Source organism: Theropithecus gelada, chromosome 18 (genome assembly GCF_003255815.1).
Source record: "Theropithecus gelada isolate Dixy chromosome 18, Tgel_1.0, whole genome shotgun sequence".
NCBI lineage: Eukaryota > Metazoa > Chordata > Mammalia > Primates > Cercopithecidae > Theropithecus > Theropithecus gelada.
Genome location: NC_037686.1, coordinates 50,356,997 through 50,377,539, shown reverse-complemented (window position 1 = coordinate 50,377,539; position 20,543 = coordinate 50,356,997). Strand labels below are relative to the sequence as shown.

Here is a 20,543-nt window from a genome sequence, read left to right as displayed (position 1 = left end):
TTCAACATATCTTTTGGGGAAACACAGTTTAGTCCACCACAAAGTACCTTTTTGACTGGTCCTGGTGGCTCATGCCTGTAATCCCAGCACTTCGGGAGGCTGAGATGGGCAGATCAATTGAGTCAAGGAGTTTGAAACCAGAGAAACTCCATCTCTACAAAAAAAATACAAAAATTAGCCAGGTATGGTGGTGCACGCCCATAGGCCCATCTACTCAGAAGGATTGCTTGAGCCCAGGAGGCGGAGGTTGCAGAGAACTGAGATCAAGCCACTGCAGTCCAGCCTGGGTGACAGAGTGAGACCCATATATGGTCATATATGTTTCAAAAAAAAAAAAGGTATCTTTTTATTGAAGACAGTTGTGAGCCTCTTGACATTTAAGAATGTGCTAAAATCCTAAGGTGGTTTTTGCATAATTGAAACCTTGCCTTTCAAGGAAAGTTCATGTCATGTGTTAAGTGAAAAATATTTTATAAAATCATATTTTGTTTTTCTCCATTTCTTTCAGCAAGTTGATTTTAGCTGGAATACATATGCTGATGGGAAGCTTGCATTTTATGATCACTATCTTATTGAGCAAATCCAATCGGGGAAAGAGCCGGAAGTACGACAGTTCTTCTTCTTGCTCGCAGTTTGCCACACGGTCATGGTGGATAGGACTGATGGTGAGTGTTTCTCTGGCATCTCAGGCATTAGAGACCAGGTTTTTTGTTTCCGGGTAACTCCTGCTTATGACTCAAACGCATGTCAAGTAGTACAAATCTGTCGCATATTCGAATGCAGTGAATGTTTTTCAGCACTTACCACTAGAGGGTTTATGGAAGAGCAAAGTAGGAAACAAGCTTCTTGTCCCTGAAAATTTCCATCTTATTCATAGTTATGGCTCCAGGTGTATTTTTTTCACTTTGCAAATGAAATCTTATTGAAATGATTGATAGTTGAATTATGATAGAAGAATCTAACTTTTCTTAGCACATTTATTACTGAGCATTTACTGAGTGTGAAAAGTCAAGCCTTATCTGTATCAGAAATGGACTCTGAACTTGACTAACCTTTTCTACCAAATAATTTTAGATATATGCTCTTATTTACTAGATTCTGTTATAGTTTGGGTTTGAAATAATATCAGCCTCAGCCTGGATCTCTTCTGGGTGCCTTTTCCATTTAAAGGAGCATAATTAATGTGAATTTCATGGGAACAAGCAGAATGACTTGTAAGTTCCTTTGCAGAATCCTTCAATGCAGTTTGTGCCAGCTTTGTCACAGCAAGTTTGTCCTATATCAAGGAAAGCTAGTCATTTTATCACAAATGGACATAATGATAAGTTATATAGACACACGTGCACTTTATAGAAAGAGCAAAAGGAGTTCCTTTGGTGTTTCTATAATGAAGCATAGTCTGCCTTCACTTCATTCATTCACTTCATCCACTTCACTACATCTTCCACTTTTTACTTTAGTCAGTGCAGCATACATAAGTCCCTCTCTCTTCTCAACCTTGATGTTTCATATGTAGCAGGTATGAAATTTCTAGAGAAGGAATATGCATAAAAACTAAATGTGTAGGCCGACGCATGGTGGCTCACACCTGTAATCCCAGCATTTGAAAGGTCGAGGTGAGTGGATTGCTTGAGCTCAGGAGTTCAAGACCAGCCCGAGCAACATGGCAAAACCCCATCTCACCAAAAAATACCAAAAATTAGCCAGGCGTGATGGCACATCTCTGTAGTGCCAGCTACTCAGGTGGGGATCGCTTGAACCCAGGAGGTCAAGGCTGCAGTGAGCCATAGTCTCACCATTACACTCCAGCCTGGGTGATGAAGTGAGACCCTATCTCAAAAAAACAAAAAGCAAAACAAAACAAAAAACACCTAAATGTACAGAAGCTGTATGTGATACTTTTCAGCAAGTTGCAAAGAAACCCATTTTCCAAAGATGAATCTAATATTGCAATGAAGCAAGGTAACAGAGTTCAGATTAGGTGGATACATGGAAGCGTTTATCAGCAGACAATGTAGGGAAAGATAGAAAGGGACGATACCAGGTCATGAATCATGGAAGCAGAGGTCAAAGTCTATTTGACTCGCCAAGCCAATTTTACTCAGTCTGTAAGCATAAAGTATGACGTTACAAAGTCACCTGGTTCTCTTTGGTTTTGACTCATTAGTACAATTGTTGTACTCTTCTCTGAGTACATGATAGTATTTTAAGGGCTAACTGGTCAACTTAGGCAAATGTAAATTCATCTTGTGGTCCCTATTCTATTTTTCCCCAGTGGGATATTATGGGAAGAGCCCTGGACTACGTGCTAGAGATGAGTCAGCCCAGTTTGGGTCCCTGTCTGAGAACCACCTTCCTCGGTGTTGTAGTAAGAAGGTTGGATGTACAAAGTTCCTTCCAGCAGGGCTGGGTGTGGTGGCTCACACCTGTAATCCCAGCACTTTGGGAGACCGAGGCGGGCAGATCACGAGGTCAGGAGTTGGAGACCAGCATGGCCAACATGGTGAAAACCCGTTTCTACTAAAAATACAAAAAATTAGCCAACCATGGTGGCATGTGCCTGTAATCCCAGCTACTTAGGAGCCTGAATAGGAGAATTGCTTGAACTTGGCAGGCAGAGGTTGCAGTGAGCCGAGATCATGCCACTACACTCCAGCCTGGGCAACAGTGCAAGACTCGGTCTCAAAAAAAAAAAAAAAAAAAAAAAAAAAAAAACAAGAACACAAAGTCCCTCCAGCCTAACCTACTGCAACTCTTTGTCCACTGTCAGAATAGAGACATGTTACGTTTCTAGTGCAGGAGCTTAGAGAAATTGATTTTGGCTTTTAACCATAAAGTACCAGGAAAGGATTCCTTGAAAGGACCTTGAGGACTATGCCTCCAATTTTTTTTTTTTAGACAGTCTTGCTCTTGTCACCCAGGCTGGAGTTTAACGGCATGATCTCAGCTCACTGCAACCTCCACCTCCTGGGTTCAAGCATAATTCTCATGCCTCAGCCTCCTGAGTAGCTGGGACTATAGGTGCCCACAGGCACGCCCAGCTGATTTTTGTATTTTTAGTAGAGATGGGGTTTCCCATGTTGGCCAGGCTGGTCTCCAACTCCTGACTTCAGGTGATCTGCCCACCTTGACCTCCCAAAGTGCTGGGATTACAGGCGTGAGCCACCATGCCCAGCCACATGCATTAGTTTTCTGCTACTCTGTTGTGAATTAGTGTAACTCAGCTACTGAAAACACCCGTTCATTAGCTTACGGTTCTGTAGGGCAGAATTCTTAGCATGGCATGACTGGGTTCTCCTCTCAGCATCTGATTAAAATCAAATTTGGGCCATGTTCTCATCTGGAGCTCAGTGTCTTCTTCCGCGTTCAGTGTGGTTGCAGCAGGATTCAGTTCTCTATGCTTGTAGAATTGAAGTCCCCATTTCTTTATTGGCTGTCAGCTGGGTTGCTTTCCCCTCCTAGAGACTGCCCTCATTCCCTGCCAGCTGGTCCACTCCATCTGCAAAGCCAGCAGTGGAGAATCTCCCTTAAATTGAGCCTTTTTCATACTGCTCCAAGTCTCCCCACAAGAAGAGGTCTGTGCTAAGCTCATCTAATTAAGTCAGGAACACCTGGATAATCTATTTTAAGGTCAGCTGATTAGGATCGTACATCTGCAAATTCCCTTCACAGCAGTACCTAGATTAGTGCTTGATTGTCTGACTGGGAGAAAGTGAATGTACATCCCTAGGATGGGAACCTTAAGGCCATTGCAGACTCCCGCCTGCACAGAGGTCATGTGAGAGCAGAGTGTGGAAGACTTGGAAGCCTTCACTTCACCTGGAGGTTTTGAATCGATGATCAGAGAGCTTGTCTCAGGAGTTTTGCGAATCACATTGGGTGCGAGAGTCTGAAGCAGGCAGGCACTGGAGATTGGCACAGAGGCTGAAGGTTTGTATTAGCATGGGGTCTTTGGGAAGGATGACAAAGCCATGAATGTGGGAGACACTTGGCAAATCATTTAAAGGGGGTGAGAGGATTGAGGACAAAAAGACATCTGAGAGGTAGGGTTTTTTTGTTTGTTTGTTTTTGTTTTTGTTTTGAGACCAAATTTCACTCTTATTGCCCAGGCTGGAGTGCAATGGCGTGATCTCGGCTCACTGCAACCTCCGCCTCCTGGGTTCAGTCGATTCTCCTGCCTCAGTCTCCGACTAGCTGGGATTACAGGCACGCTCCACCACGCCCAGCTAATTTTGCGTTTAATAGAGACGGGGTTTCTCCATATTGGTTAGGCTGGTCTTGAATTCCCTACCTCAAGTAATCCTCCAGCCTTGGCCTCCCAAAAGTGCTGGGATTACGGGGTGTGAGCCACCATGCCCGGATTTTTTTTTTAAGACTGAATTTCACTCTTGTTGCCCAGGCTGGAGTGCAGTGCCACAATCTCAGCTCACTGCAACCTCCACCTCCCAGGTTCAAGCGATTCTTCTGCCTCAGTCTCCTGAGTAGCTGGGATTACAGGTGCCCACCACCAAACCCCGGCTAACTTTTTGTATTTTCAGTAGAGATGGAGTTTCCCCATGTTGCCCAGGCTGGTCTATCCACCTGCTTTGGCCTCCCAAAGCACTGGGATTACAGGTGTGTGCCACCATGCCCGGCCAGGTAGTTTGTTGTCGCTTAATTAGAGTGAGCCGGGTGCAGTGGCTCACGCCTGTAATCCCAGCACTTTGGGAGGCTGAGGCAGGCGGATCACCTGAGGTCAGGAGTTCAAGACCAGCCTGACCAATATGGTGAAACCCCATCTCTACTAAACATACAAAAATTAGCTGGGCATGGTGGCAGGCACTTGTAGTCCCAGGTACTCGGGAGGCTGAGAGAGGAGACTTGCTTTAACCTGGGAGTCGGAGGTTGCAGTGAGCCAAGATCGTGCCACTGCACTCCAGCCTGGGTGACAAAGCAAGACTCCGTCTCAAAAAAATAGTAGAGGGAATCAGCTGAGGCAGTCGTGAAGGAGGGAAGAAAGGTGCATTTAGCTTTCTCCTGCCACCATTACCCTGAGGCTAGGGAATCAGGATAATGAGAACTGAGAGATAGGATTTGTGGTTGGAGCATCTTTCTTTGATTACATCAATTTCATGAGTCACAAATTGTGTGTGAAACACAAAGAAGGTCTTTCTGGTTGCCTCTAAATGTGCCATAAATAAAGAGTTTGCCATAAAGAGTTTTCTTAGGAAGGTGGCTTTGTTTTGTTTTAGTTTGTTTTTACAACTTCAACTTTTATTTTAGGTTCAGGATATACATGTGCATGTTTGTTACATGGGTATATTGCATGATCCTGAAGTTTGGAGTACAATTGATCCCATCATCCAGGTAGTGAATACAGAACTTAATAGTTTTTTTCTTTTCTTTTTTTTTTTTTTTTTTTTTTGAGACGGAGTCTCAAACTGTCGCCCGGGCTGGAGTACAATGGTGCGATCTCGGTTCACTGCAACCTCTGCCTCCTGGTTTCACACGATTCTCCTGCTTCAACCTCCTGAGTAGCTGGGATTACAGGTGCACACCACCACACCTGGCTAAGTTTTCATATTTTTAGTAGAGACGGGGTTTCACTATGTTGGCCAGGCTGGTCTCAAACTCCTGACCTCATGATCCACCAGCCTCGGCCTCCCAAAGTGCTGGGATTACAGGCGTGAGCCACCACGCCTGGCCCTGATAATAAGTTTTTCAACCCTTGTTGCCCTCCCTCCCTCCTCTCTCTCGAAGTCCCCACTATCTATTTTTGCAATCTTTATGTCTATGAGTACCCAATGTTAAGTGAGAACATGTGTTAGGTATGTGGTCTTCTGTTCCTGAGTTAATTTGCTTAGGATAATGGCCTAATCTCTATTGTGACAAAGGACATGATTTTGTTCTTTTTTATGGCTGCATAGCTTTTTGGTCCAAGTGTCTTCCAGCAGTCATAAGGTTGGAATTTGGACCAAGTCTCTGACATTCTTCCCATCTCTGTTAGTCTACAATTCCGTGATTCCATTATCGGAAGGTAATGGAAAACATTTCTTTTTTCTTTAATGATAAAAAGATCAAGGTGTTTGCTCTAGATATGATTGTCTTACTTGTGGGAACTTTACCACCTTTTATTATTTTGTTTCTTTTTTCTACTGGAAATGAGTTTGCTGTCACTTATGCCATATATCGCTGTGCCAGCTTAAATTGCTGAAGGGAAAGGCTTTGTTCTCACCACTGCTGATTTGTCTCTGGTTAAATACTTTGCCCTCTGGCACTTGTATATGTTTGCTACGTGGCCGGATTTAGGAAGTGCATTTATAGCGTCTAGTGAATGACTTTCTGGGTGAACTAATATAGAGAGATCCTAAAGTGTCATCTTTAATTATTAATTAGGAAGTGATTAATACTGACTTAAAGGGTGAATCTTCCGAGCCAATTGTGAAGGAAGGAGGTGTGTTTAGCTCTCTCTGCCACCATTACCCCAGAGCACTGACCATTCCAAGTGAGACTAGGGGATAAACAGCTGTTCATGCATCTGTGGTCTTCATCCTGGTCAAAGTATTCTGGAAAACTAAATGCTCTTTCTGTCCAAAGTCATCTGGCCATGGAAATGCTTTTCCTTCTATTTTGAGACAAAATAACTAGAGTAGAAAAATAGAAGATCTTGGGTAGGCAGAGTATTTTTTAAACTTTTTACTGAAGTACAACATGTGTATACAGAGATACGTACGTATCATAAGTATATAACTCAATGAATTTTCACAAACTAATACTCTTGTAATGAGCAGATTCAAAAAAAAAAAAACACCTTGTCAATCCCCCTAGAATTTCCTTTACATTCCTTTCCAGTGATTACCTCTCCAAGAAAAGTACTTTCCTGACTACGAATAACACAGATTAGCTTTGTCAGTTTTTGGCTTATATAAGTGGAATCATGTAGCATATGTACTCTTTTGTGTATCTGGCTGTGAGATTTATTCCTATTCTTATTGGTTTTTTCCTTTTTCCTAAAAGAGACTGCACGTTGCTCTGTCTGCCAGGCTGGAGTGCAGTGGAATGATCAAAGCTCACTATAACCTCACACTCCTGGGCTCAAGTGATCCTCCTGCCTCAGCCTCCTGAATAGTTGGGATTACAGGCATGTGCCACTGAACCTAGCTTATTCTTATTGTTGAAATGTAGTTGTGAATAGGAGACAATTTTCCATTATTTAACTTTTAAACATTAAGATGTCGGATAGTGATCAAACTAAGGTTGGTTGGTTGGTTGGTTGGTTGGTTGGTTTCAACTTTTCTTTTCTTTCTTTTTTTTTTTTTTTTTTTTTTTTTTGAGATGGAGTCTCGCTCTGTCACCAGGTTGGAGTGCAGTGGTGCAATCTCGACTCACTGCAACCTCCGCCTCCTGGGTTCAAGTGATTCTCCTGCCTCAGCCTCCCAAGTAGCTGGGACTATAGGCACGTGTCACCATGCCTGGCTAACTTTCTGTATTTTTAGTACAGACAGGGTTTCACCATGTTAGCCAGGATGGTCTCGATCTCCTGACCTCGTCATCTGCCTGCCTCAGCCTCCCAAAGTGCTGGGATTACAGGTGTGAGCCAACGCACCCAGCCTGTGTTTTTTTGTTTTATGTTTTGTTTTGTTTTGTTTTTTTATAAGGAGAATATAGCTATGGTAAAGAAAAAAATAGCCTGGGCAACGTGGTGAGATCCCATCTCTACAAAAAAATACCAACATTAGCTGGGCGTGGTGATATGCGCCAATAGTCCCAGCTACTTGGGAAGCTGAGGTAGGAGGATCACTTGCACCTGGGGTGGTCGAGGCTTCAGTGAGCTGAGATTGTGCCACTGCACTACAGCCTTGGTGCCAGAGTAAGACCCTGTCTCAAAAAAACAAAAGAAAGAAAGAAAACATACTCTTTCAGAGGGAGGATAAACTGGTACAACCTTCTTGGAAAACAAATTAGTAATGTATACCAATGAGTTTTAAAATTGTCGGTGTTCTGTGGCTCAGTATTTTCCTAATAGGAATCTGCTCTTAGAAAATAAGCCAGGGGCCGGGGCAGTGGCTCACGCCTGTAATCCCAACACTTCAGGGACCGAGGCAGGCGAATCACTTGAGTCCAGGAGTTTGAGAAAAGCCTGAGCAACATGGTGAAACCCTGTCTTTATAAAAAAAATACAAAAAATTAGCTAGGTGTGGTGGCATGTACCTGTAATCCCAGCTACTTGGGAGGATGAGGTAGGAGGATCACTGAGCCTGGGGAGATTGAGGCTGCAGTGAGCCATGATCGTGCCACTGCACTGCAGCCTGGGCAACAGGGTGAGACCCTGTTTCAGAAAAACAAGAAAGAAAGAGAATAAGCCAGGTGTGGTGACATGCGCCTGTAGTCCTAGCTACTCATTAGGCTGAGGCAGAAGGATCACTTGGGCCCCGGAGATCAGGACCAGCCTGGACAACATAGGGAGACCTCTGTCTCTGAAAGGAAAAAAGAAACAGAAAAGTCTTTGCACACATACAAAAGGGTTATTAAAATGTTATTTTTTGAGAGTAAAAAACTTTGGAAATAAACTAAGTGTCTGTAATGGGAAAATGATAACATGTTTACATCTGTTCAAATGTTTATAAAGAATTTAAAAAGGGATGGCAATATACTCAGATACAGCATTAAAATAATCAAGATGTAAATGTATATTCAGCTTGATAGAAACAATTTCAGATACAGACATTTTAAAAGGCGCTGGAAGGAATGATAAAGTGTCAACACCTGTTGTTTTTCCTGTGGATAGTGGGATTATGGGAATTTTCCCCCATTCTTCGCCAATGTTTCACTTTTAGTTTGTATTACTGTTTATAAGTCAAGATAAAACAAAGAAGTTTCCATCTTGGCATAACCCTTCAGAGTCAATGACTTGTTTTCCTGGGGATGCTTTGGGCTTTGCAGCCCAGCTGACCCCCACAGGAGCCTCAGCGGAGGCCTCAACAACGAGCTCTGCATTTGGTTTTACAGCTTTTCTGGGATTTCTCTCGCTTCCTTGTTAGGTCAGCTCAACTACCAGGCAGCCTCTCCAGATGAAGGTGCCCTGGTAAACGCTGCCAGGAACTTCGGCTTTGCCTTCCTCGCCAGGACCCAGAACACCATCACCATCAGTGAGCTGGGCACTGAAAGGACTTATAATGTTCTTGCCATTTTGGACTTCAACAGTGACCGGAAGCGAATGTCTATCATTGGTAAGTCTCCCTCAGAGTCTGTCTATGAATCGCTCATTTAGATATTGCTTGTGCCCATTGTATTGAATGGCACCAGGATAAAGCAGCCAGCGAACGAGCTACTTGGCTCCTGGGAGATTTCTGCAGATTTTTGGAAACTAGTATTGTTTTCTTCATTCTTCACTGTGTTCCCTACTCAAAGGGACAGCCGCAGTATCTCTGAATCTTGCAAATGCTGCTGATATTCTTTTTTAATCTCTCTTTTTTTTTTTTTTTGAGATGGAGTCTTGCTCTGTCACCCAGGAGTGCAGTGGTGCGATCTCAGGTCACTGAAACCTCCGCCTCCCGGGTTCAAGCGATTCTCCTGCCTCAGCCTCCTGAGTAACTGGGATTACAGCTGCTGACATTCTTTAACCATGTGGGCTGCCAGATGCTGAATCTGGGGTGGCAGGTGGAACGCTTCTGAAGTAGCAGATAGACATTTGTAGCAGTCTTTTATTTTAAACAACACAAGCTCTTTTATTTTTTGAGCACCTCTGAGTGCTGTCTTCTGTACTTGATGGCAGGGAAGGGAGGGCTCAGCAGGAAAAGATTTCTGAGAAAATCAAGGCTATAGTTATGAATCAAAATCATACCGGCAATGCAGGCACATAGCAGACCACCAAGTGAAGATGAAAATCACTTCCTACCACTGAGCTGCTTTAAATTTGTAGTTTGAAATAATCTCAAACTTACAGAAAAGTTGCAAGAATGGTTTAAAGAACTCTCATACTCTTCCATATCCAGCAATTGTTAACATTTGCCATATATATATAATTTCATTATATATATCTATATATATACATACATATATATGTACACATACATACAGATTATTGTTTTCTGAACCATTTGAGAATAAATTGCACTAGAAGGAGCAAGATTACATAATAAAAAAAGAAAATAAAAATATAAAAAAGAGACTAAATTGCAGGCCTAATGTCCTTTCCCCTAAATACTATACTGTATACCATAGTAGATATTTCCTAAGAAGAGGAACACTCACTTATATATACAGTCCAATGATCAGAACCAGAAAATTTAACACAGTACAATATTATCTAATCAATAGACTTTTTCAGATTTTACTAGGGAAGTTCATTCTTTATGTTTTTCTCATCCAGGATCCAATCCAAGATCACAGGTTACGTTAGGTGATCATGACTCTGAGTCAAGGATGGTTCAATCTCTTTTTGATCTTTCATCCATTGACATTTTTAAAAACCACACACTGGTTATTTTATAGGCTATTCCCCAACTTGGGTTTGTCTGATACTCCCTCATGATTAGAGCTAGGTTACACATTGTTGGCAGGAAGAGTCCGTAAGTGATGCTGTGCTCTTCTTTAAGTATCACATCAGAAGGTGTATATATATACACACACACACACACACGTATATATTTATGTGTATATATGTGTGTATATATACATATATGTATATATGTGTGTGTGTATACATATATGTGTATATGTGTGTATATACACATATGTGTATATATGTGTGTATATACACATATGTGTATATATGTATATATGTGTGTGTATATGTGTGTATATATTTATATATATATATATTTATTTATTTTTTTTTTTTTGAGACTGAGTTTCACTCTTGTTGCCCAGGCTGGAGTGCAATGGTATGATCTCAGCTCACCACAACCTCCACCTCCCAGGTTCAAGCAATTCTCCTGCCTCAGCCTCCTGAGTAGCTGGGATTACAGGCATGCGCCACCACTCCTGGCTAATTTTGTATTTTTTAGTAGAAACAAGGTTTCTCCATGGTGGTCAGGCTAGTCTCCAACTCCTGACCTCAGGTGATTGGCCCACCTTGGCCTCCCAGAGTGCTGGGATTACAGGCATGAGCCACCCTGCCTGGCCAGAAGGTATATATTATTGGTTTGTCTCATTATTGGAGATGTTAACTTTGATCACTTGGTTAAGGTGGTGTCTACAAGCCTTCTCCACTATGACTGAATTTTTAATCAATAAAAATATATAGGTTTAACTGTCTATTACACTCTCCTTAGGCACACTTACTGAATGCTTTCTGTGTCCCTCACACAGATCTAGACTGATTATCATGCTTGCCATCTACCTTGACTTAAAATCTAGTTAGCAGTGAGGGATGTATTACAATTATTGCATTAATCAAAAAAACAAAAAAATAAAAAGGTCACAAGGAGGGGTGTTGTGGTCCAAGTATTAAAGGCAGTAAGTGTTGTGAGTTCATAGGTAAGAAACTTCCTGTTGGTTGGATGGAGAAAAATTCTATGAAAGAAAGTAACTAGCACATGGCATAGCATATGGTAGGGAATCAGTAAATATTTGTTGGAAGAATAACTAAGGTTATGAAAAACAGAGCTGACTGTGAAGGAATCTTTTTATATTTATTTCACTATTATATTCAATGTAGATAATGACTTACCAGTTTTGTTGAAGGCAACACTTTTCTAGAGGAACTGATGGTTTTAAGCTAATAGTGAATTATGAGATAGTAACACTTCAAATTAACTTTGTAAATGTAGTTTTATATTAAGAAATCAAACTTAGCTGGGTGCTGTAGCTCACATCTGTAATCCCAGCACTGTGGGAGGCTGAGGCAGGAGGATTACTTGAGCCCAAGAGTTCAAGACCAGCCTGGATAACATAGTGAGGCCTCCATATCTATAAAAATAAAAATTAGCCAGGCATGGTGGCATGCACCTGTAGTCCCAGCTACTCGGGAGGCTGAGATGCAAACCTGGGAGGTCAAGGCTACAGTGAGCCAATATTACGCTGCTGCACTCCTCCCTGGGCGACAGAGCAAGACCCTGTCTCAAAAAATATATATTAAAAAAATCAAACTTTGTTGTGTTTATTTCCTTCTTTTACTGCCAGTAAGAACCCCAGAAGGCAATATCAGGCTTTACTGTAAAGGTGCTGACACAGTTATTTATGAACGGTTACATCGAATGAATCCTACTAAGCAAGAAACACAGGATGCCCTGGATGTAAGTTCCACTTTTATTCTTTCTGCAAGGGATTCTGATCTTACTCTCTGATGCTGTCTGTTAAGTTTGCATGAAAGCTGTATGTTAACTATTGACCCTCCCTTTGCTTTGGAATAGTTGGGGTGGAAAGAGCAGCAAAGTAGAAATATAGCCATCTGGGTTCCAGTTCTGCCCCTACCGCTGACTTTCTGGGATATCACCGTGGTGCCTTCTCCCAGCATGTGGGTCTTCAGGGTCTATAGGACTGAGGCAGGAGAATGACTTAGCTCTCTTCCAGTGACCTTGAGCAAGCTACACAACCATACTAGGTTGTAGTCTTACTATGTATGTGGCCCCCAAGAACTCCACTAACTTCAAGGTGTAATGTGAAGGAAGGAAAGCATTCATATGTGGCAGGATGACAGAGCAATGTGTTGGATCATTGACTTTTGATAGCTTTGTTGGTAAAATCACTTTGATCTTAATTACTTCCAAGTCCTTAGGAAGCTGTATGTATGTTTAGTCCCGTGATGTTGCCACTACTCAGAATATCTCTGGATCTTGCACTGTTGTTTGGTACAACAATGGCAGGGAGGCATGGAGGAGATCAGGCAGACCTCGTGTCCCTGCCTCTTTACTAGCTTGTGTCTTTGGAAAAAATGGTAGATATATCATATGAATCATTAATTCCCCCTGTGAAAGAGGGAAGGGATAATTCCTATCTTGGAGGACCATTGCAAGAGAAAGCATCTTCCATACTGGCTAGCACCTAGGAGGTACTTAATAAAGGTTGGAGATTTTTCCCCTTTGCTTTAAGGATCAATTGAGTTTTAGAACCACCCAAACATCCTTCAGAGAAGAGCCTGATTAATATATTGTCTCCTAGATAGAGTCACATTTTAAGATTATATACTGATGCTGATGCACTTAAAACTGATGAGATCTTATGAGGATATGAACGATGACAGTCTAATCAAATAAATGCAGAACCTTCCAAAGAATCTTGAAAGCAAATACTCAACCAGTTGAACCACTTCTGCCATCTTGGCTAGACAAGATGTGACTATAGGCCAGGCGTGGTGTCTCACGCCTATAATCCCAGCACTTTGGGAGGCCAAGGTGGGTGTATCAACTGAGGGTAGGAGTTCAAGACCAGCCTGACCAAACATGGTGAAACCCCGTCTCCACTAAAAATACAAAAAATTAGCCAGGTGTGGTGGCGGGCACCTGTGATCCCAGCTACTTGGGAGGCTGAGGCAGGAGAATCGCTTGAACCTGGGAGGCAGAGGGTACAGTGAGCCGAGATCATACCATTGCATTCCAGCCTGGGTGACAAGAGCAAAGCTTGGTCTCAAAAAATAAAAAATTTAATTTAATTTTTAAAAAAAGATGTGACTATAAAGTAATGAGATATTTACTGGTTCTTGTTAAAACTGCTTAAAATGTTTAAATCGGGCTGGGCACAGTAGCTTGCACCTGCAATCCCAGCACTTTGGGAGGGTGAGGCGGGCGGATCACAAGGTCAACAAATCGAGACCATCCTGGCCAACATGGTGAAACCTCATCTCTATTAAAAATACAAAAATTAGCCGGGCGCAGTGGCGCGTGCCTGTAGTCCCAGCTACTCAGGAGGCTGAGGCAGGAGAATGGCGTGAATCCGGGAGCCAGAGGTTGCAGTGAGCCGAGATTGCACCACTGCACTCAAGCCTGGGCAACAGAGCAAGACTCCATCTCAAAAAAAAAAGAAAAAGAAAAAAAAAGAAAATGTTCAAATCGTTCACCATTGAAAAATTGCCAGATACTCTTTACCATTAAAAGGTTTGACCTCAGCTTTAATAATGGCTTCTGTATTTTAGAATTGGTTTGAGGGAATCATGCTTGGTGGAGAGTTCATAGGTGATTGGACTCGTATCACAGTTTGTTGGAACAAGTTATAAAGTTGTCAGGTTCATGCTTACCTCATTACACCCCAAGCCAGCTCCCTTAGTCTGATATTTTCCTAGTCATTAAGAGAAAAAGAGAAAATCTTTAAGAGAAAAATCATTAAGAGAAAAAGAGAAAGGTAATAGAAGACTTAGAAGAAAGACAAACTTTTCCCTTTGGAAACTAGAAGTACAGTCCTGGACCCTACAGAAGTTTAGAAAAGCAAAGTCTATTATAAAGTGACGTTTAGGCCGGGCGCAGTGGCTCATGCCTATAATCCCAGCATGCTGGAAGGCTGAGTTGGGCAAATCACATAAGCTCATGAGTTCAAGACCAGCATGATGAAACCCCGTCTTTACAAAAAAAGTACAAAAGTTAGCCAGGCGTTGTGGTGCACACCTGTAGTCCCAGCTACTTGGGAGGCTGAGGTGAGAGGATGACTTCAGCCTGCAAGGTAGAGGTTGCAGTGAGCCAGGATTGCATCACTGCATCCCAGCCTGGATGATAAACCCAAACCTTGTCTCAAAAAAAAAAAAAAAAAAGAAGTGACATTTAATCCCCTCTCTAAAATGTATTTGTACAGAATCCGTCATCTTTAATGGTCTCTTTTTAAATTCTGTTAGTATATTACTTCAAAGTAAAATTTCATACTTGATCCTGAATTACATAAAATTAACTATTCTTTGCATTGGTGGATTTATTTTTTTAAATAAAACAGATCTTTGCAAATGAAACTCTTAGAACCCTATGCCTTTGCTACAAGGAAATTGAAGAAAAAGAATTTGCACAATGGAATAAAAAGTTTATGGCTGCCAGTGTGGCCTCCACCAACCGGGACGAAGCTCTGGATAAAGTATATGAGGAGATTGAAAAAGACTTAATTGTGAGTTTTAGCCTTAATAACTTTTTCTTTGATATTCTAAGCAGAATTGAAATTTTTATTAAGTTTTATTGAATATTTGATCTCATGCTTAAGAGATAATTGCAACTTCAACATTTGACACTGGCACAATGGAAGAAGGTAATTTCTTTTGTTCACCAAAATAGGAGCAGAACAGAAGTTGCCATTATGAGAAACCAAAAGACAAAATACATTAGGAGAGATTCTAATTCAATTCCATAATTTGTATATCACTTATTAAAATTCATTATAATTTTTAAACAATAACGAATCTGCATCTAATACTTTTTACATTGGGGGAATTACTGAAACAACTCATATTCTGCAAAATCTTGAAATAAGAAAAATATATTGTTTCTAAAAGTTTTCCAAATTTAATACATAGTTTTCATAGAGTTTAGATCAGTGGAAAATATTCAACAAATAGCTAGTGTTGCAACTGGTTAATGTCAGTGTAAAGCCACAAATACACAAGGAAAGTATTTTTAACATCCTTGATTTTGTACTTGCATTTTTATCTTGCTAAATTAAATAGTTCATCCTTTAGGGAAAATGTTTTTAGCTGTGTTGGTTTGCAGTAATTGAGAAACATGGCAGCCTTCCCTGTCAACACTGGCCATTGGCACCAGGAGAGCAGCAACCAGGAAGTATAATTTGCCCTTCTTTTTACAGGTTGGCAACCTGTAATTACAGAAAACTTTTGGTTTATTTGCTAATCCCCCCCCCCTTTTTTTTTAAATATACATTCTAGCTCCTGGGAGCTACAGCTATTGAAGACAAGCTACAGGATGGAGTTCCAGAAACCATTTCAAAACTTGCAAAAGCTGACATTAAGATCTGGGTGCTTACTGGAGACAAAAAGGGTAATTCATTGTGCAGGGAAGCATATCTGTTAATTCACAAATATTTATAGCTGCCGTTTCCTTTGCCCAAGATGACCTCCTCAGACTTTTCATCCTGTACAAACACTGTTTCTCTGGGCGGAAGATGCTTTTTCTGAGAAACTCTCCTCTGTTTTTCCAGCACACCCTTCTGCATCCTTTCCTGGTCCCCCTCAGCAGCAGTTTCTTCCTCATAATTTAGCTCCTGGCCATGTCTTGATGATTATAATTGGTCTTATCTCTCCAGCCAGACATGGGCTCCCGTCCTGAAAGGGCCATCCCTCTTATCCCTCTGTCCTTCCAGTGCTTTGACATTTGGTGGGTACAGAGTAGAACAATACAAAGTGCTGAACAATAACTTCAGTTTTCTTGCCAATTTTATTGCTTGGCCATAAAATTGTATACCTAAGGAAAGAACGATTTTAATTTTTTAACTTTAGAACTCAACAAGCACTTGTTTGGTATTGACACTTTACTTTGCAAGCCTTCCACAAGAAATCAAATAACATCTCTTGCTCTGAAATCGTCAATGGGTTATACACTCTGCAAAATTACAGGAGGCACAGCCCTGACCTTAAATAAATGCCAAATTGGGTGGTAATTTAAAAGGAAGAAAAAAATCTTCACGTAAGGGTTGGTGGAAATTATTATGCTTCCCTCTGCCCCCCTCCCCCTGCCAATAACAGAGTAATTAAACCATGAACTGAAAGTGTTTAGTAATTTAGTGAACATTGGTTTATTAAATAACCAGTTTATATGTTTGATAATATAGCACATTTTATTTATTGAAAACATTTCAAATTAGACTTTGACTTTCACTTATTTTCTTATAGAGAACAGCATTTTTTTTTCTGCATGTGATTCCTATAGATCGCTATAGAAAAACAGCGTATTTATGTGAATCTGGTTATGTTCATGAACTAAAAAATATCATTACTAGGTAAAATCAATTATTCAGTTCAACAGTAAGAATGAGCCTGGCAAACATGACGAAATCCTGTCTCTAGAAAAGATACAGAAGTATTTTCTATTGGTAGCTTGGTAGCGAGTTGTGTAGTCCCAGCTACTTGGGGGCTGGGGACAGTGCTGAGATGGGAAGATCACTTGAGCCCTAGAGGTTGAGGCTGCAGTGAGCAGATACCGTGTCACTGCACTCCAGTCTAGGCAATGGGAGTGAGATGCTGTCTCAAAAACACAAAATAAAAACAGCAGGAATGACATTGACTTAATTTTTTTCTATTGTAGAAACTGCTGAAAATATAGGATTTGCTTGTGAACTTCTGACTGAAGACACCACCATCTGCTATGGGGAAGATATTAAGTGAGTAAAAGCCTGCAGTATGAAATTACATAAGAGCTCATCTTTTCAAATGCAAGGCTGTCTGTAGAAGATAGCAGATATGGAGAAATAGGGGCTACGATATGTCACTTGGGGCAGTTTCCTCAAGTTTAAATGAAGCAAGACAGTAACAGGCAGTTCCAAGTAATCAAGGTTCAGCCTAAATTTGAGCAGATTTTACTTTTAGGGAAACTTGGGGCCCTTCAGAGGCCACTTTTCTCCATTCCTTCTTAGCTCAGGCCAGGCGCAGTGGCTCATGCCTGTAATCCCAGCCCTTTGGGAGGCTGAGGTGGGTGGATCACCTGAGGTCAGGAGTTCGAGACCAGCCTGGCCAACATGGTGAAACCCCACCTCTACTAAAACTACAAAAATTAGCTGGGTGTGGTGGCTGGCAAGTGTAATCTCAGCTACTCGGGAGGCTGAGGCAGGAGGATCACTTGAACCCAGGCGGCAGAGGTTGCAGTGAGCCAAGATCACGCCGCTGCACTCCAGCCTGGGTGACAACAGCGAAACTCTCTCATTAAAAAAAAAGTCTTCTCTGTTCACCTACTGGAAAAGGAAGTGAGCCTGTCATATCACTAGCAAATTAATATGAATTATAGTCCTGTTTTGCTTTTTCTAGGAACTTTTACTTTTGAAAGGGAAATAGAAGAAAGGAAAAAAAAGCTTTTGCCCGGAAGGAAATGTGTGGGTGGGTTACATCATGTAGGTCCCTGTAATCTAGTCTAGGTGGGGCAGGCCTGATAATTCAAATGTCAGCATATGCTGAAACATTTGTTAGCTTTAAATCAGAGTCGCAGCAGACCTGGAAATGTATGATGAAAAAGCCATGCCTTGTTCTGAAGCTATAATATGCTGCACACAGTTACTGTGTTTACTGATGGCCTGACAGTTCCTCAGCTTTTTCCCTACAACACCTCTCTCAGGCCAGCATGAGGTCAGATTAAGCTGTTAACATACACACTTGCGAGGTGTGATAAAGTGATGAGGGAATTGATGGTCAATATTCGTCTTATTTCTCATGACGGTGATAAAGTGTTTTCTAGTTGTTCTAGTATATTAGGTGTTCCGTTAAATTAGACAAAATCAGTAGCCTTATGATCTAACTCAGTTCCATTTAGAACTGATTTAGTTTGTGTGCCTGAGTAGAGGCACATTAACCATGCCCCTTAGTGTTTTTAGGTTTTAAAAAAGTAGCAACAGGCTGGGCACGGTGGCTCATGCCTGTAATCCCAGCACACTGGGAGGCTGAGGCGGGTAGATCACGAGGTCAGGAGTTTGAGGGCCTGACCAATATGATGAAACCCCTCTCTACTAAAAATACAAAGATTAGCCGGGCATGGTGGCGGGTGCCTGTCATCCCAGCTACTCGGGAGACTGAGGCAGGAGAATTGCTTGAACCTGGGAGGCACAGGTTGCAGTGAGCCAAGATCGTGCCACTGCACTCCAGCCCTCCTGGGTGACAGAGCGAGACTCTATCTCAAAAAAAAAAAAATTTAAAAAAAGGTAGCAACAGACAAATAAATGCTTAATGAGTTTACTTTTAGTTCTGGGTTTCAAGTAATTCGGTTAATTACTATATGCAATGATTCTCAGTGGGGAGTGACTCTGCCTTCCAGGGACCCTTTTTGACACTGTCCAGAGACACTTGTTTGTTTCAACTGCGGAGGAGAAGTACTCCTGGCTTCTAATGGGTAGAGGCCAGGGATGCACTGGATGCTCCAGTGCAAGGGATGGCCACATAAAATAAAGGATTATTAGGCCCAGGACATCAAGAGTGCCAAGGCTGAGAAACCTTCTTTGAAAGGAGAAGAACAATGGCTTTTTGCGTGTAATAGTAAGAGTCCTGAGCCAGGAGTTACAAGATAACTGAGTCCTCATTCCATTCTTCCTATCAACTCGCAGCAGGCAAATCACATCACCTTCCTCTGGCTTGATTTCCTTATTTGTAACATGAAGAGATTGGACAAGATATTTAAGGTCCCTTCCACTCCAAAGTTTCATGACTCATTTTTCTATCACATGAAAGTGTTATATGTGGCCTTGTCACATATATCATTTTAACATAAACATTCAATTTGTTGATATAAAGCACTGAGAATTTCTCACAGATATAATTTTGTTTATATGAAAATAAGTTTCTTCCTAACAAACAATAGCCAGTATTCTAATTCAGATCAAGATTGCCTTTCCTTTTTTTTTTTTTTTAATGAAAAAGACTCTTTCTGCCACCCAGGCTGGGGTGCAGTGGTGCAATCTTGTCTCTTTGCAAACTCCACCTCCTGGGTTCAAGTGATCCTCATGCCTCAGCCTCCCAAGTAGCTGGGATTACAGGCACCACCACCATGCCTGGCTAATTTTTGTATTTTTAGTAGAGACAGAGTTTCACTATGTTGGCCAGCCTGGCTTGGAACTCCTGACCTCAGATGATCTGCCCGCCTCAGCCTCCCAAAGTGCTGGGATTACAGGTGTAAGCCACAGTGCCTGGCCTAAGATTGCCTTTCTTCTGTTGCTGTGTATACATTTTCAACTGTATCTTCCTTTAGCTGTCTTTGAAAAATGGTGAATTACCAACAACATGGTACCCCCCCATGGTGGACGAATCGAGACTTAGTAAAATTACATGTCACTCAGTTAAAAAAAAAAAAAAAGGCTGGCTGGACACGGTGGCTCATGCCTGTAATCCCAGCACTGTGGGGGGCTGAGGCGGGCGGATTGTGAGGTCAAGAGATTGAGACCATCCTGGCCAATATGGTGAAACCCTGTCTCTACTAAAAATACAAAAATTAGCCAGGCGTGGTGGCACACACCTGTAGTCCCAGCTACTTGGGTGGCTGAGGCAGGAGAATTGCTTGAACCTGGGAAGCGGATGTTGCAGTGAGCTGAGATCACACCACTGCACTCCAGCCTGGTGACAGAGCAAGACTCTGTCTAAAAATAAATAAATAAATAAAAATTTAAAAAAAAAATTGGGTAAAGCACTTTGAGTAGACATTTTTCCAAAGAGGATGTACAAATGGCTGATAAACATGTGAAAGGATACTCATCATCACTAATCATTAGGGGAAGAGAAATCAAAACCAAAGCAAGATAATACCTCACACCCTTTAGGATGGATACTATCAAAAACAAAACACAATAGAAAATAAGCATTGTTGAAGGAACCTTTGTGTGTTGTTGATGAAATATATAAAATGGTGCAGCCACTATGCAAAACAGTATGGTGATGCTTCAAAAAATTTTAAAAAGGATTACCATATAATTCAACAATCCCACTTCTGGGTATATCCACAAAATAATTG

The 20,543-nt window shown here is 41.6% G+C and overlaps 2 protein-coding genes across 2 annotated transcripts in view; one reads left to right on the top strand and one right to left on the bottom strand.

The window, feature by feature from the left end:
* ATP8B1 (ATPase phospholipid transporting 8B1) overlaps nt 1-20,543 on the top strand; it is a 159,595-nt gene that overhangs the window by 119,176 nt on the left and 19,876 nt on the right. Inside the window, exons 15-20 of the mRNA XM_025365474.1 lie at nt 509-665; nt 9,021-9,209; nt 12,106-12,218; nt 14,839-15,003; nt 15,773-15,884; nt 17,148-17,223. Coding sequence (XP_025221259.1) covers nt 509-665; nt 9,021-9,209; nt 12,106-12,218; nt 14,839-15,003; nt 15,773-15,884; nt 17,148-17,223 — 812 coding nt within the window. The remainder of the gene's footprint in view (nt 1-508; nt 666-9,020; nt 9,210-12,105; nt 12,219-14,838; nt 15,004-15,772; nt 15,885-17,147; nt 17,224-20,543) is intronic.
* Nucleotides 15,138-16,311, bottom strand: LOC112611700 (the record flags this gene model as incomplete). The annotated part of the gene is made up of 1 exon (XM_025365695.1): nt 15,138-16,311. A coding segment is annotated over one exon (174 nt), but the record flags the coding sequence as incomplete, so codon positions are not given.